Raw genomic sequence first — 14,887 nt, forward strand, 5'->3', positions numbered from 1 at the left:
AACATGTTGATAGCAAACATGACTCTAACACAAAAAAAAAAAAACCAAATAAGGTAGTAATGTTTTCACCAAAGTCCACATAACATCTTATATAGTAAGCGATCTATTTGATTGTTTCAACCATTCAACTAAATAGATTTGTACTCTTTCATAATATTATCTAATGCATATGTTATTTCTCTTAAAACATATTCAATGACTTCATTTTATATAAACTATTAATGGTGAAAATGAGGGACTAGGGTGAGGATTAAATGTATAAGCATAAGCATACAAGGCTTCAAGGTTATCAAATTTTAGACATGTTTTTAGCCCATCAAAACCTCAAAATTTGAACCATAAACCATAACTTTTAAACCATAGACATTAAACCTTTAGCCCTTTTTTTCCAAAAAAAAAAACTTAACATTGGAACTCAAACATAGACAAGTGAATTTAAATGCTAAACAACAAGCACTAATTACTATTGCTAAACATTGAAGGTTGAACATATGACATTGTTACCTAAACCTTGGATGTGCAATGTAATCTTAAAAATGTTAATCTAAATCCTAAACCTAAATGTTAAACCTTCGCAAGTGACACTTTAACCCTAAACAATGAACCTTACTATTTAACCCTCTACGTAGACAACTAATTTGAACACTAAATGATGATTACTAAACATAGACCAATAAATCTCAATGCTAAACATTGAAAATTAAACACTTCAAATTGAAAGTTGAACATCAAAGGTGAACCCCAAAACCATTAACATTGAACATTGAATGATGAATGTTGAATGATGAATGGGAAGTATTAGACGCTCTATGTTGAACGCTAAACCTTAAATTCTAGATGGTAAATGGTGAGAATTTTATCTTAAAAATTAAGCCTTGGACCATACGACCAAAGTTCTAATCATTAAATAATGAGACTAGGTTGTGAATCCTAAACCTCAAGCCTTAAATTGCTATAGTTAACCCTAAATATTCAACGATGAATGATAAACAATTAAATCTAAATGATAACATAGAATAGTAACCATTAAAGCTAAATACTAAATATTGAATGCCTAAAGTTAACCTTTTAATGTTAACCTAACCTTAAACCTCATACTCTAAACCCTAATTACTAAATGTTGAATCCTAGGTCTTGATCACTAAACATTGAATGATAAACCTTAGCATTGAAGATTATTATTAAAAAAGAATATAAAAGCTAAACACTAAGCACTAAACATAAGCAATTGAATATCAATGCTAAACATTGAATGTTAATCAAAATATTGAAAGTCGAACCTCAAATGTGAACCATAAACCTAAAACCTTGAATCCTAAACTCAAAATCGTAGACCTTAAATGTTTAGCTCAAGCATTGACTATTGAAGCCTGAAAATTAACATTAGCACTAAACCTTGTATACAAATCATTGAAACAATGAATCTAAAATCTAAACATTAAATGTTGAACCCTTTAGCATTCAAAGTTGACAATCTTTTGCCTGCTCTACCTAATTTACACAAATGGGTATTGGATTCTTGGAATCCTAACATTGACAAATTCGTTTCCAAATTTAATAATCATTAGCCTACCCTGCCTAATTTACACAAATGGGTATTAACTCTTGAAGCTTAACATTAAGGGCAGCATCAAGCTCTTCCCTTGTGCAAGAGAATTCTTCTTTATATTACTTGACTATTCAAAGGATAGGGATGTGGTGTTTGATGATGGGTTGTGTATATGGGAAGAGCACTCTCTCTCAAAGAAGCCTTGGACTACTTCATCAATGTTAAATGTGTGAGTTCACATTATGAATTTTCCACTTTGATTCCAAGAAGATTTTTGCTATGGGGCCACTGGTTACTCTATTAGTCATTTATTGAAGATTGATCTTACCACTTCCTACATGGGTCGCTCTATATTTTCTTGAATCCCAATGGTAATTGATATCTCCAAACCTCTTCACAAAGATGTTTTGATACCAGTAAGGGACAAGCCTTGGACACAAGAACTCGTTTTTAAGGTCTCCACTTTAAATCTTGATTTTGTATTATCATTGTCCACCTTGTTGTTGATTGTCCACATTCCAAGTGCAAGGGCATTATGACATGGTGGAAGAATACCGACAAAGATCACTTGACCATTAATGCCTCTAACTCTTAGATTGATGGTCCTTCTTAGGATGACGATTCTTCTCAAGATATTGGTTGTCTTATGATTGGTGTTGCTCTATTGAGTCTCGTTGTTAATGTTCAAATGACTTATATTAGTGAGTCATAATAACCTTCTACTCTAGTTACTCAACCAGCTATGTCATTAGCTTCAACTATATTTTGACTTACTAAAAACATGATCCTTTAACCTACTTTAGTTTGACTTTACTTTTTTTGTATTTTGCAAAATGTTGGGACCTCTATGGAAGAATAACCTTCACCACCATTTCTAGTCTTGTTCACTTCGTTGATGCAATTTTCTAGACTATTTTACAAAGTTGGAAAAAAGGTCTTCCCAAATCTATCCCCAATCTCGTAATAGAGTAAAGAGTGTGAGATTGAATAGGGTATGGCATTACCTAGGTTGGATCCCTAAGATCCCTATTGAAATGTAGTTTCTCTTTGTGTCTTGTTCTGTTGTGTTGTTTTGTTTGTCTCATAACTCATGGTACGCATCCCATTTGCATGTGGACATACCTTGTACGAGGGTTGAATCCCTTTCAAAACCTATTTTTATCAATATCAAAAACATTGAAAGTTAAACCTCAAAGGTAAACCTTTAAACCTTATACCACAATTATTAAACACTCAAACATATATATTAAATCCTAACAATTGAACAAGGAACCTTAGAGGTGAAGGATGTTCATAGACAAGTGAATCTAAATGATCAATGATGAGCATTAAACACAAGCTAAATGTTCATTGTTTGATTCTTAACATTGAAAGATAAAGCTTGAATGTGAACCTTAAAGCCCAAACCATTTATCTTGAACACTAAACCCTAAACCCTAAGTGTTAAATCTAAGACTTTAACCCTTGAACTTTGAGCAATGAACCTTTGCATTGAACAATATAGATAAACAACTAAATGAATATATACCACAAAATTTCAATATTAAACATTGAATAATGGTCCCTTAAGCTTGAAATTTAAACAATGAATATGAACTTCAAAACTCAAATGCTAATATTAAATCCTAAATTCTAAATATTGAACCTAAGGCCTTGATCCTTCAACCCCCAACAATGAACCTAAGCATTGAGCAATGTACACAAATTATTGAATCTAAATACTAATGAAGTGCTTAACACATGTATCTCAATGCTAAACATGAAATGTGCAACCCCTAAAGCTAAAGCTAAAACTTGAAATCTAGACCTAAATGTTGAACTCTATGCAATGAATCACTATTGAACCCTCTACAAAGATAATTTTATCTAAACATTAAAAACGAGTAATTAACAATTAAATATTAAAGTTAAACACTAATGTTCAACCCTTAACATTGATTGCTAAACCTTGATGTGAACTTTGAACCCTAAGCAATGAACCTTACCACTGAACCCTATACACATGATATTGCATTTTAATGCTAAATGATGAACATTATACATGAACCAATACATCTCAATCCTTAATGTTGAATTTTAAACCTTCAAAGTTAAAAGTTGAATGTTGAATGTGAACATTAAACCCTAAAACTTGAATTCAAACATTAGAACCAAGTGAACTTTGAACTTGAAACGTCAACTAATTAGCTTTGATCTTAAACATCAAACATTGGACAAAACATATTGAATGTTAAAGGTTATATAATGAATGGTAAATGTTAAATAGTTTGCCTTGATTATTGAAATGTGAGCCCTAAGATCAATGCCTAGATCATTTAACCTCGAACCATGGGTTGTATATATTAAACCCTTGACGCAAGAGTGTCCCGAAAGAACTCATACCGGACCTAACGCCAAAAGCACGTGGACTCTTTCCTTGCCTTGCAGAGCTAATGGAGTATGTCGCGCGATGGATGTGTCTGAGGACCATCTGGATAGGCCTACACCTGTCCACATCAGTATTTGGACCCTCTTCAAGCATCCAAGGCCTATGCACACATTTAACCAGTTTTCGGACCAGGGAGGCCAACACAGATCACTCCCACTGATGGGATCTGATATTTAGACACATCTAGAGGTGTAGGATGGCAAAAGCAGTAGCCAAGGAGTAATTATGATACAATAGTTAAGGAAAAATAGATCCAAAAGACTTTTGTTAAGTAATTTCATTGTAATAAGCGCATGGCGATCAATGTGATTGCATGTGGTGCCAATGGGCCAAATGTAAGGAGTACGTGAGGGCCTACAAGCATGTAATCATTTTGATTTCATGAATAAAAGTAGCTATCATGAACCGCATTCAATTTTTGTTATGTTTTTGTGTATGTTTTGGCTTCAATGTCGGATAGTCCATTTCGGACCCTCTTAACCATGACTACGTCAACCCCAAATCCTAAACACAATGGTTATTGTTGAACCTTGGAGCAAGAATACAAAACCCATAACATTTAAAATTGAGCATTCATCCTAAACCCTCAACCTAAACACTCGACCATTAAACTATAAACAATTAACCTTAACACTAAAACATATCACAAACAATTGAACCTAAATACTTAGTGATGACCACTAACCATATACTGATAAATCTCAATGCTAGCCATTGAATATTGAACACAAAGTTACAAGATAGACCTTGAATGTAAACACTAAATGTTGAGAAACCATAAATAATGAATGCTAAGTGTTAAACCTTAGACCTTAAACCCTAAACCTTTAAATTTTGAGCCCTAAATTGTAAGTTCTAAGTACATATCATTAATTCTTAAGGCCTAAGCAACAATGCACAAACCCTAAGCCATTATTGTAAACCATAAACCCTACATATTAAACAATGGATGCTAAACCTTGAAGCAAGAACCCAAAACCTTAAACCTAAATGTCAAATCCTAGGCCTTACCATCAATCCTAAAAAATGATTCTTAGAGTCTAACCTTGAACAAAAACAACTAAATCAACGACCTAAAAATCTAAATCTTGAACCTTAGGCAATAAAACCTAAACCTTGATCCTTGCAACCTTAAATGGTGAATAATAAAAGTTGAACCTTGGGCCCTTAACACTAAACCATGAAAAAAGAGCCCTAAGCCCTACGATCAAAGTCCTGCTTGTTCAATCCTAAATCTTGACTTTGAAACCTAAACCATGAGCCCTAAATCTGAACCTTGAAGCCTAAATACTAAATGATTAACACTAAACCCTAAACTTGAAAATCAAAACCTATACCATAAAGTTTTACTCTAAATCCTAAACTCTAAATATTTGAACCCTACGCATTGGCCCTTGAACCCTAAACAATAAACCTTGCTCATCATTGACAATTAAATTTTGGAGCATTGAAAGCTAAGCCACAAATATGCAACTTCATACCAAACCTTGAACTCTAGACCCTTAACCCTAGGCCTATACAATGAGAACCCTAAACAATGAAGCTTAGCACTAAACCCTAAACACAATCAACTAAATTTGGATGCTAAACGATGATATCATTAAACATGAACTATTAAATCTTAATGTTAAAAATTGCACATTTTAAGAGAAATCCAAAACATGTAATAGCCATCATATTACAGAGTCCAAAAACATTTAGATGTAAGCCATACTACATATATAAGAGATCACACAGCCCATAATTGATAATTCAAATCCAAAAAGTTAAGAAATAAATCATATAGGTTTTTTTAGTTGGAAGGGTTAGATAAGGTCAGGGTAGTGTTCACTTTTTTTCTTTCATTTAAAAAGCAAGTCCCTTCACTTTTTGGCCATGGGTGTAGCCAGGTTCATCCAAGAAACATCTTGGAGCCTCTGGGTCCAGTTGGGCAACATCACGGACATAGCCATACCAGACCCAGAAGCTTGGGGACTGCCCTGGGAGGACCCAATTTGGGTACAGCCTCGGTACCCCAAGAACCTAATACCACAGCATTTCAGGGCTAAACCATGTTAGACCATCTCAAAGCACAGGATTCGATCTTTGTAAGAATAATCAAAAGGTTGCAGTACCTACATTTTATTCATGGCTAAATAACCAATCAATAATATTTTATAATCAAGAAATAGAAACCAAGGGAAGTAAAAAGCATCATGTTTCAAGAATTCAAAGTCCTTGAAATACACAACGTGACTTATGCGGCACAAAGTCATAAATTTACATAACACAAACAATCATTTTCACCAGAATCTGTTTTATGCATTTTCTAGTCAGTCGCTTTCATAGTCCTCTTCATCACCAAATGTAAATACAGATGCATCTGCAGCAATAGCTTTAAAATCACTTGCACTTACTGTTCCCGACTTCCCAACCTCCTGTGCATACAATGGCGGCTCGGAACTGCCAAAGTTATTAATCTGATTGCTACCTCTTTTTGAATCAACTTGAGCATCTTTATGATTCAAATCATCTTTACTTGCACTGTTCTCTTTATTTGCACTATTTTCATCTTTGCTTATTTCACTTTTTCCAGATACACTGCAAGCTGCTTCCATACTGTGCGTGATACTCACTACACTATTCTTCTCTGTTGCTGCTGCTTTAGAGTTTTCATGAGCATCATCGTGAAGCTCTTCACCCATAGCAAAGTTTGCCCCTCTCGTTTTCAAATATCCATTTTCTTCAGTTTCACTGTCTGAAAATATGTCATCCTTCTCATGGCCTGCATGTTCTTTTTTTGAAGTGATACATTCATTGCCTTCGTTACAGCTTTCTCCTGTCTGCACAGGTCTGCTTTCTGACATGGCCGGACCAATGCTATCAGTAGCTGTGCCACCTTTGGATTGGGACGGCATTGTAGCATAATAATCCATCACCACAACCTCAATCTGAAAACCTGGACAAGGCAGTTTCCTCTGTAAAGAGTGTCAGGAAAAAAGAAATTAGTTACACTTCTAAACAGCCAAAATGTGAAACCTATACCCATATAAAAAATCATCAGTGAAAGAAAACGGCAAATGCTACATGGTGACAATTGTTCAAATCAACAAGTAAATAGGCATGTTCCAGCCAGTGATTCAATTCTAGAATTCACATATGCTTTTTGGCATAATTTCTGATAATGTCAAAAGAGAAAACACTCCCAGAGAAATGTTAACTTATGGATGATTAACATTTTTAATTGAAAATAACAGACCTTCAGATAAAAGATTGGATTGCACATTGGTTTTTATATTCAGAATGCTCATAAACAAGGCAGGTGATAAGGGTATTATATAATTATGATGGATCAAAACCAATAGCTTAACATTACTTTACTTTGATATTGAAAATATGGGCCATTGCTATATTTTCAATTTCTTTCTACTAATATTTAGCAGCCTTTCCCGGAGAAAATTCTTGTCAATTATGAAATAATTATAGTGAATCTATAAGCCACATCTTAATGCCTTGATCAAGCAAACTGGACATAAAGAAAAATAAAATCAGGAACTTTTAATTTAAAAAATTTCCTGATGATGTAATTTCAGAGAAAACAGCAAAGATACCCAGCATGGGGAATTAAGTAACAAACATTGTTGTAGAATTCAAAATTGCCATTAAACCAAAAATTATTTTACCTTGTCAAAACCATCAAGATCAGATGGGTTCAGAATCTGCCTGTTTTCCATCATTGTTGTGTTCAACCAACTGAGATATTATTAAGATGAAGATTAGTCAGAACTAATTTCACGTAAAAATAATATATATACATAGAACTTAATCGCTTACAAATATATACAGAACCAAACTATCCTTCTAATTCATTATGAAGTGAGCTGGTTAAAAGGATCAGACGATAAAAACAACCTAAGTCGTTACTAACACACCCATACAATTTGCTATAGCGTTAGTGTTCAACTGGTAAGTGGTAACAAATAAGATTGAATTCTTGATGCATTTACTCACAGACTTTCCCCACTCAACAGAAGATTGGGTATGTGAGGAATATTTACACAATTTACTTAAGAGGAACTTAACTACTTCGGAGGAAAATTTATGATTCTACATAAAGATCCCCAAAAAGTAATTCAAACAAAATATAATTATCAAATACCAGTAACCAACCAGTAAAAATCTCCATGTCGATCATGAAAATAGACCTTGAAGTCACCGCTCAACTCTGCAAGACCCCTTTCTCCAGGCAAAGCAAACACCATGACTCCTTTCCGTGGCGCACTAAACCAAAAATCATCTGGCTGCAGAAAACGGTAAATGTGGAAATTTTAAAGATAGATATTGCCACTGGAAAAGATTCATTTAGCTTCTCACTGCATACCAAATTCAAACAAATGTCCAACTGAATAAACCATTCTTATATATGTCAAACAAGGCCTAAAAGCCATAGATAATTAAGAAAGCAACAACAGCAATGCACTGCCATTGCATACTTCGTTGTGTTGCAAACTTAGTTAATGTGGAGATCATAGATTTGTTAATCTTCTAATTCTTTTTGCTCAATATCTTTGGATCATACTAAGAGATCAGAAATTCTAGTCATTGCTAGCATAGGCATCTTGTTAGAAATGGGGCTATTAGTTAATTTTCCCAAGCAAGAGAGCATAATCAGATTATCCGCTAACAAATGATTTGCTATCTCAGTGCCTAATGTTTATAATGGTGAAGCTTACACTTTAATTGATTGTGCCTGTTAAAGGTTAAAATAGTAGTCCATATGTTCTAATCTATTGTGTGTTTGTCAGATTATCTGCTATTTATACCCAATGATCCTCCTCCCGCTTTTAGATCTCATTTGCTCTCCACATATGCGTCTCTATTTGCATCTTGATGTGTGCCCTCGCCCACCAATCTTCCCTATAATTTAGTTTGGAATAACATTCTTCAGGTCTAACTGATATATTCAGCATACACAATACAGGAGAAATATAGAATAAACACAATTACAGCAACAAACAGCTAAAAAGTTGCACAGAAATGACATATAAGACCAAAATTTTGCAAACGTATAATAAATTAGGGTCATCACTGTCATCATATCATATCTATTGCTTCATCATAACTCTTCCTATTCAGCATATAACTAATTTACTAGCCATTCATCTTCAAAGTCTACAATGAAATTATATTTAAATTTTTAATATAATATGATCTTTTATCAATTCAGAAAGCAATGGACCCTCTATGTTGAACGGTCTTCACCCTTCTACCTTCATGTTTCTTCTATAGCAATTCAGCCCAAGGCAGCCAATGTTTATAATTCTGCTACAAGATCTAAGTTTGCTCAGCCAGAACTTGATGTTTCTCAGTTTGTGCAGCCCGTCAGTTAAGCTCTATTGCATACTAAGCTCTGCCAGTACTGTATGTTTATTTCACACCCAGATATAACCATAGTAGGGGGCATCTTTAGCTGCAAGCTTATCCAATTGTAAATTCACTTGATCCAACTGTGCAAACAAAGTGATTCTATTTAATAATTCAATTTCCAATACATGATCCTGCGAAGCAAGGCCACCCCTTGCTGCTTTCCACTACAAATGCTACCACACGAAGTTGCTGTAATCTATCACAGAAACCTATGGCCTCCTTTTTATTTGAAGCTGAGCAGATTAATAGTGCACATGGGTTATCGACCATTTAACCCCAACTGTCAAAATTTAAAATTGTCCTGGGGCTTCTATCAGTTCTCTCATATTTAAAAGACCTCTAATGTTTTTCCTTGAAGTCATGCATCGTGGGTGTGGATGAATTTGGCTACAGCATTTACGATGCCAACTCTTATTTTTGCCATGATGGTTATGAGGTTTGGACTACCCACTGCCTATGTTTTTGAACATATAATATTACAATATAAAATTCCTTTGTAGGGAAACAGTGGGGTCTAATGATCCACATACATATAAAAGTTGCAACCAAACCATAGTGGGGCTCCCCACCTGAGGTTAAGGGCTTGCTCACACATATTCTAACAGAAATAGCAATAATGCAGGTTTTAGCACTTTAACATATCGCAACCCTCTGGTAATTTTTTCATATCAACATTCCACCACTGTATTCTATCTTATCTGTGTGAGAAGAGCTCCAAAGTCTCTACACATGAAGGGCCTCTGGCTTTTTTAGGTACAAATTCACCTCCCATGATGAATTACCAATTCTCAACTTGCTCCTTTCGCCATCTTGACTTGATGAAGTTGTTGCCTCAATGCAAGAGCCCTTCTTGTGTTGTTGATCTCATAAAAGCCTTCCAAGGTCTTGAACATGTCTCTTGCAGTTGTCATCTTGGAAATGAGAAGCACTAAGTGATCCCTCACAGAGTCAATCAATATCTTTTCACTTTTATGGCATTCTTCTCGAATTGAAGTTTCTCCTCTTGATCTTCTGGCTCAGATAGATCCTTTTTCCTCCACAAACTAAAGAAGATCATTTTCTTCAAGTGCAATAAGCACTCTAAATTTCCATGAAGTGAAGTTTGATGCACCTTCAAGTCTATCCTCGACTTTAAGACTGTTCACCATTTTCGAGGCTTTGATGTTCCTTCTTGAAGATGAGAGATGAAAGAGAACTTCGCTGTTATAGGGAAATCTGATTATGATCTACTTCACCGTGGCTCTGATACCATGTTAAGTTTTATGATCAGATTAGATAGAAGATAATTCAAACAAAATTGCACAGTATATACCCTGGGAAACCTTCCAACTTGAAGGTGAAAAACCCAGCAACAAATATCTTGAAATATATTAAACAAGATATCAAGATGTCTTTACAAAATTCGCTTCACTCCTTGAAGCTAGATGAATGATGCAATTCTCACTAGATGAATTACAATCTACTGTATGTGTCTATCCTTCTAAGATAATTCACGAACTGCTGAATGTGACGTCCAAACTGCTATGAATGATATTTGGTCTTCTGTAGATGATTATTGAACTGCTGAAGGTAAACACGGAATGCTGTAGATGATTATTGATCTGCTTCTTGTATATTCATTCGATGATCTTGGAGGGAGGGAGTTAGACTATATATATACCCATATGTGAGCATCCAACCAACAAATCCATTCAAGGGTCGGCTTCTTATTAACCAACACGTCCATTCAAGGGTCGGCTTCTTATTAACCAACACGTCTCTTCATTAGTGATCGGTTACATTATACTCAACACGTCTTTTTAACCAAGGGTGGCGAGTTTATATTTCAAAACATTTTATTTAGTTTACAAATGCAAAGTCGGCATAATATAGAAATTGAATCTATAAATGTCTAAGGCCGATTAGGCCAATTAGACATTTATATTGGCTATGTCGGCCTGAAGGAATCCGACCATAGCTATAATAACATTAACACTCCCTCTTGCCTAGGGAGGAGTCCTTCTCGATCTATTACAAATCAAATAGAAAAATTAGCAAATACTTTATCAGCTTAACCACTGACACTATTACAAAATACAAACCCAACATCTATTTAAAGACCAGACATCCTGTCCTTGAGTAAAATTGTTCTTGCCATATCACATTCTTAATTAAATTTGAAGCTTGCATTGTTAATTTTTCTCATGCTGAACGATACCATGATTTTACTGTTGTTTGGAATTGTTCTTTAGTGTTTCACAGTTTTGTGACTCCTTGCACTAACCCCTAGTGTGAGAAATTTATCATTCATGTACCATTCCATGATCTGGAACCAATCATTAAGGCATCATAGCTAACTAGACTAAAACAACTTTTGATAACTTCAGATGCAAAACTGATTTCCTCAAGCAAAAAAAGTTGTTTTTTTAAAACATTGATTACATTGTTCACTTTCTTCGTCATTAAATTATTAATGACCTCTTAATCTACCAGTACTTAAGCATTTGCCTTCGAACCATCACCTTTATGTTAATTCTTATTCTTGTGCTCCATATCTGCTCCAATTGGCACTTTGTTCTTTTCCTTTTACCTAGGTTTTCCATTTTTGTGTCAATTGGCACATCTTGTGGTCTTAATCTTTGTTAATCCCTAGTGGAGTTAAATATGAGCCATTCAACACAGTATTTTTCTTCACTCCTAGATATATTAAGGTGACGTTGACTTAGAAAAGTTTGTCCATTGCCCCACTTTCTGTTTTTCCTTTCTTCTGTTATCATGTGTCTAAGTGTGTTGATTCACACATTTTTTTTCCTTATTTCTTTTTGACTCAATTTGGACATGGAAATCAGATTTTAGTGCAGTCTTCAAATTTTGCTATTTGCATATGGAGCAATTCACACAGTATTCAACAATTTCGTTAGGACCTCCAACAGCATTTTTTGTTTCATAATCTGAATCAACTACTTCAGGAAGAAGTTGGCATTCAAAATGTAACATTTGCTCAGACAACTAGAGGAGTGGCTTCATGAAGGTTAATGCACACTTCTTACATATCACTAGTAAATGAGTTGATCCTTGTGGCAAGCTTTCACTTGAGGAGACTAAAATGATTAGATAACACTAGGGGGTATTATACCATCCACTACTTCCTCGAGGGTTTCTACACAAGAGGCCAGATCACAGTAGTTCCAATATTTGAGATATGCAGTGGAATCAGAGGAGAAACAAAAATTCCACAGGTTTGGCACCAACAAATCCAATTGCATGGCCACTAAACATTACACACAATCCATTCATAAACATTATAGTTACATGTGAGGAAGGTCTTTACTTCCTTAGGGCCACTCACTGCTCCAGATAATGCAAGGATGTTGATTTTTAGTTTCAGGTCCAAAGAGATATCATTGAGGTTGGTCCTGCACAGGTGGTTATTGATGCAATATGTGTGTAGGACACCAAGAACATCAGTTCAGTCCACCTATGGGCAATCTATCAAACCCCTTATGTGCATGCATTGAACGATGCATTCAAGCATATCAAGAAAATCAAGTTGGTTAAAAAGGTTTTGGTGGATGTTCATTTCCAACCATCACACTCATTAGCATTATTCCAATCCTTTTTTTAGCAAGGAATCCCTCAAACCACTAAGCTAAATACTCATTAATTTGGGTGAATCAAACACAAGATAATTGAGAAATTTCTTTTACCTATGCACGAAATCATAACACTCACAGACCTCACATCATCTATTTTTAAAATAAACGAGAAATACCCCTAAGCTAAATATCAATTAATTTGGGTGCATCAAACACAAGGTACTTGAGAGCTTTCTTTCACCTATGCACAAAAGCATAACATTCAGACCTCACATCATCTATTTTTTAAATAAATGAAAAATACCTAATACAATGATTTGTCACAATTTATGTGATATTGCTTATTCATAAATAAATTTTCTTTTGCATCCATCAGACAGCTGATTCTATTTGGAAGATTGTGTATGTGAACTCCACAAAATTGAATACCACCTCCAAAATAGTAAATAAACATACTATTCTATCTTGTGACCATCCAATCTAGTAGTTCTCATTCATAAACTTACCATCATATCCTTCGTTCTTGGATGCTTCTTTGTTGAAAAAAGAACACCTGCTCATCAAGAATGACGTCAAAAAATATGTTTCAAATAACACTGTTTCCAAATTTGCAAGCAATGAAGCAAATAGAAAATATTCACATGCTAGGTCAATTAAAAAAAGATATCATCCTCAAACAAGCAAAAATACTGATCACAGAATTTTGTTTAATACAAAAAAAAACTAGCAAGAGGGAATGGAGTGAGAACCGTGGATGAAGAGACAAAATTGGAATTGAAGGCCAGAAACAAGCAAAGGTGGTCACAGACTATAAAGTAAATCTTAACAAATTTTCTAGGAGAATTCCTCAGACATTAGACCGTAGATCAGGAAAGTATGTTTGTTAGATAGAGATGAAAGGAGAAAAGTTTCAACATCATCTTATCTTATTATTGAAAATTAACAATTCAAATACCAAATCTAAATTATTCCTTCTCCGAGACAGTCTAATGTATTATGCTTCCAACTCTTGACAAAGAGGGAAAATTTTGAGTGTTGGGACAATGTGAATTTATAACCAAGATTAATCTCCTATTGTTTGCATTCAAAAGTGGCAAATGTGAAAGATCCGTGAACATTAGCTTGAAACAAATGTTCAAAAACATATTTCAGAGGATCACATTTTGGTATATTTATCTGAATACAACAGTGTTATATAGTCTTCTACTTGCACAGTTGTTTGAAGATAAATACAATAAAATGTTTACAAATAGAAATCTCAAAAGATTTGAGCACCCCATTTACTAATTAAACAAAACAATATTGCTACAATGCATGCTACTAATCCTGTTGAACAAAAATGAGATATATATGTTTTATGACACGTTCCAATTGTTTTTTTTAGATCAGACATAATGAGTTACAAAGTTCAAACCAATTTGGTACTTAATGAAATTTTCATATTTTTCCATCGGTAGATAGAGAAATAAGTTATAACCTTATAAGATCAGATCCTCATTACAGTATCCAATTTATACTTTATTAAATGTTACTTTTTAGAGGTGTATATAAGCTTAAGATTTTTTTTTTTCAGGTTAGAAACAGCTATTACTAAAAAAGAATAAGTCTTAAACATTTCTTGTTAAATCAAGATCACACTTAGGACAGATCTAATCTAAAGTCTGACCACTTGTGCAATAATTAGGCTGTGTCATGAAAATCCATCCAGAAGAGGATTAAGATCCATATCCACAAAGTGTTCCACATATTACTAATGGCAATACAGACTATTCTGATGGCCACTTATTATTTTTCAAGTCTGAAGATAATTCCTTCAAAGAACATTTATAAATTTACACGTCTGCCATTTTCAAAAATCTTGCACTAGTCCCACAATGGATATAACTCTCACAAAAATATCTTAAGAGTTTTCACCTCCAACTTTTGCTG

The 14,887-nt window shown here is 34.3% G+C and overlaps 1 protein-coding gene across 2 annotated transcripts in view; it reads right to left on the reverse strand.

Annotated features, from left to right (window-relative positions):
• Nucleotides 1–6,071: 6,071 nt before the first annotated feature.
• Nucleotides 6,072–14,887, reverse strand: part of LOC131029732 (phosphatidylinositol 3,4,5-trisphosphate 3-phosphatase and protein-tyrosine-phosphatase PTEN2A) — an 87,773-nt gene continuing 78,957 nt past the window's right edge. For both annotated transcript variants that reach the window (XM_057960360.2, XM_057960362.2), the window contains 4 exons: nucleotides 13,465–13,511; nucleotides 8,127–8,257; nucleotides 7,640–7,709; nucleotides 6,072–6,934 (listed from right to left, as the gene is read on the reverse strand). In XM_057960360.2, the coding sequence (XP_057816343.2) occupies nucleotides 6,290–6,934; nucleotides 7,640–7,709; nucleotides 8,127–8,257; nucleotides 13,465–13,511 (893 nt within the window). In that variant the 3' untranslated portion in view covers nucleotides 6,072–6,289. The remainder of the gene's footprint in view (nucleotides 6,935–7,639; nucleotides 7,710–8,126; nucleotides 8,258–13,464; nucleotides 13,512–14,887) is intronic.

Source organism: Cryptomeria japonica, chromosome 9 (assembly GCF_030272615.1).
Source record: "Cryptomeria japonica chromosome 9, Sugi_1.0, whole genome shotgun sequence".
Taxonomy (NCBI): domain Eukaryota; kingdom Viridiplantae; phylum Streptophyta; class Pinopsida; order Cupressales; family Cupressaceae; genus Cryptomeria; species Cryptomeria japonica.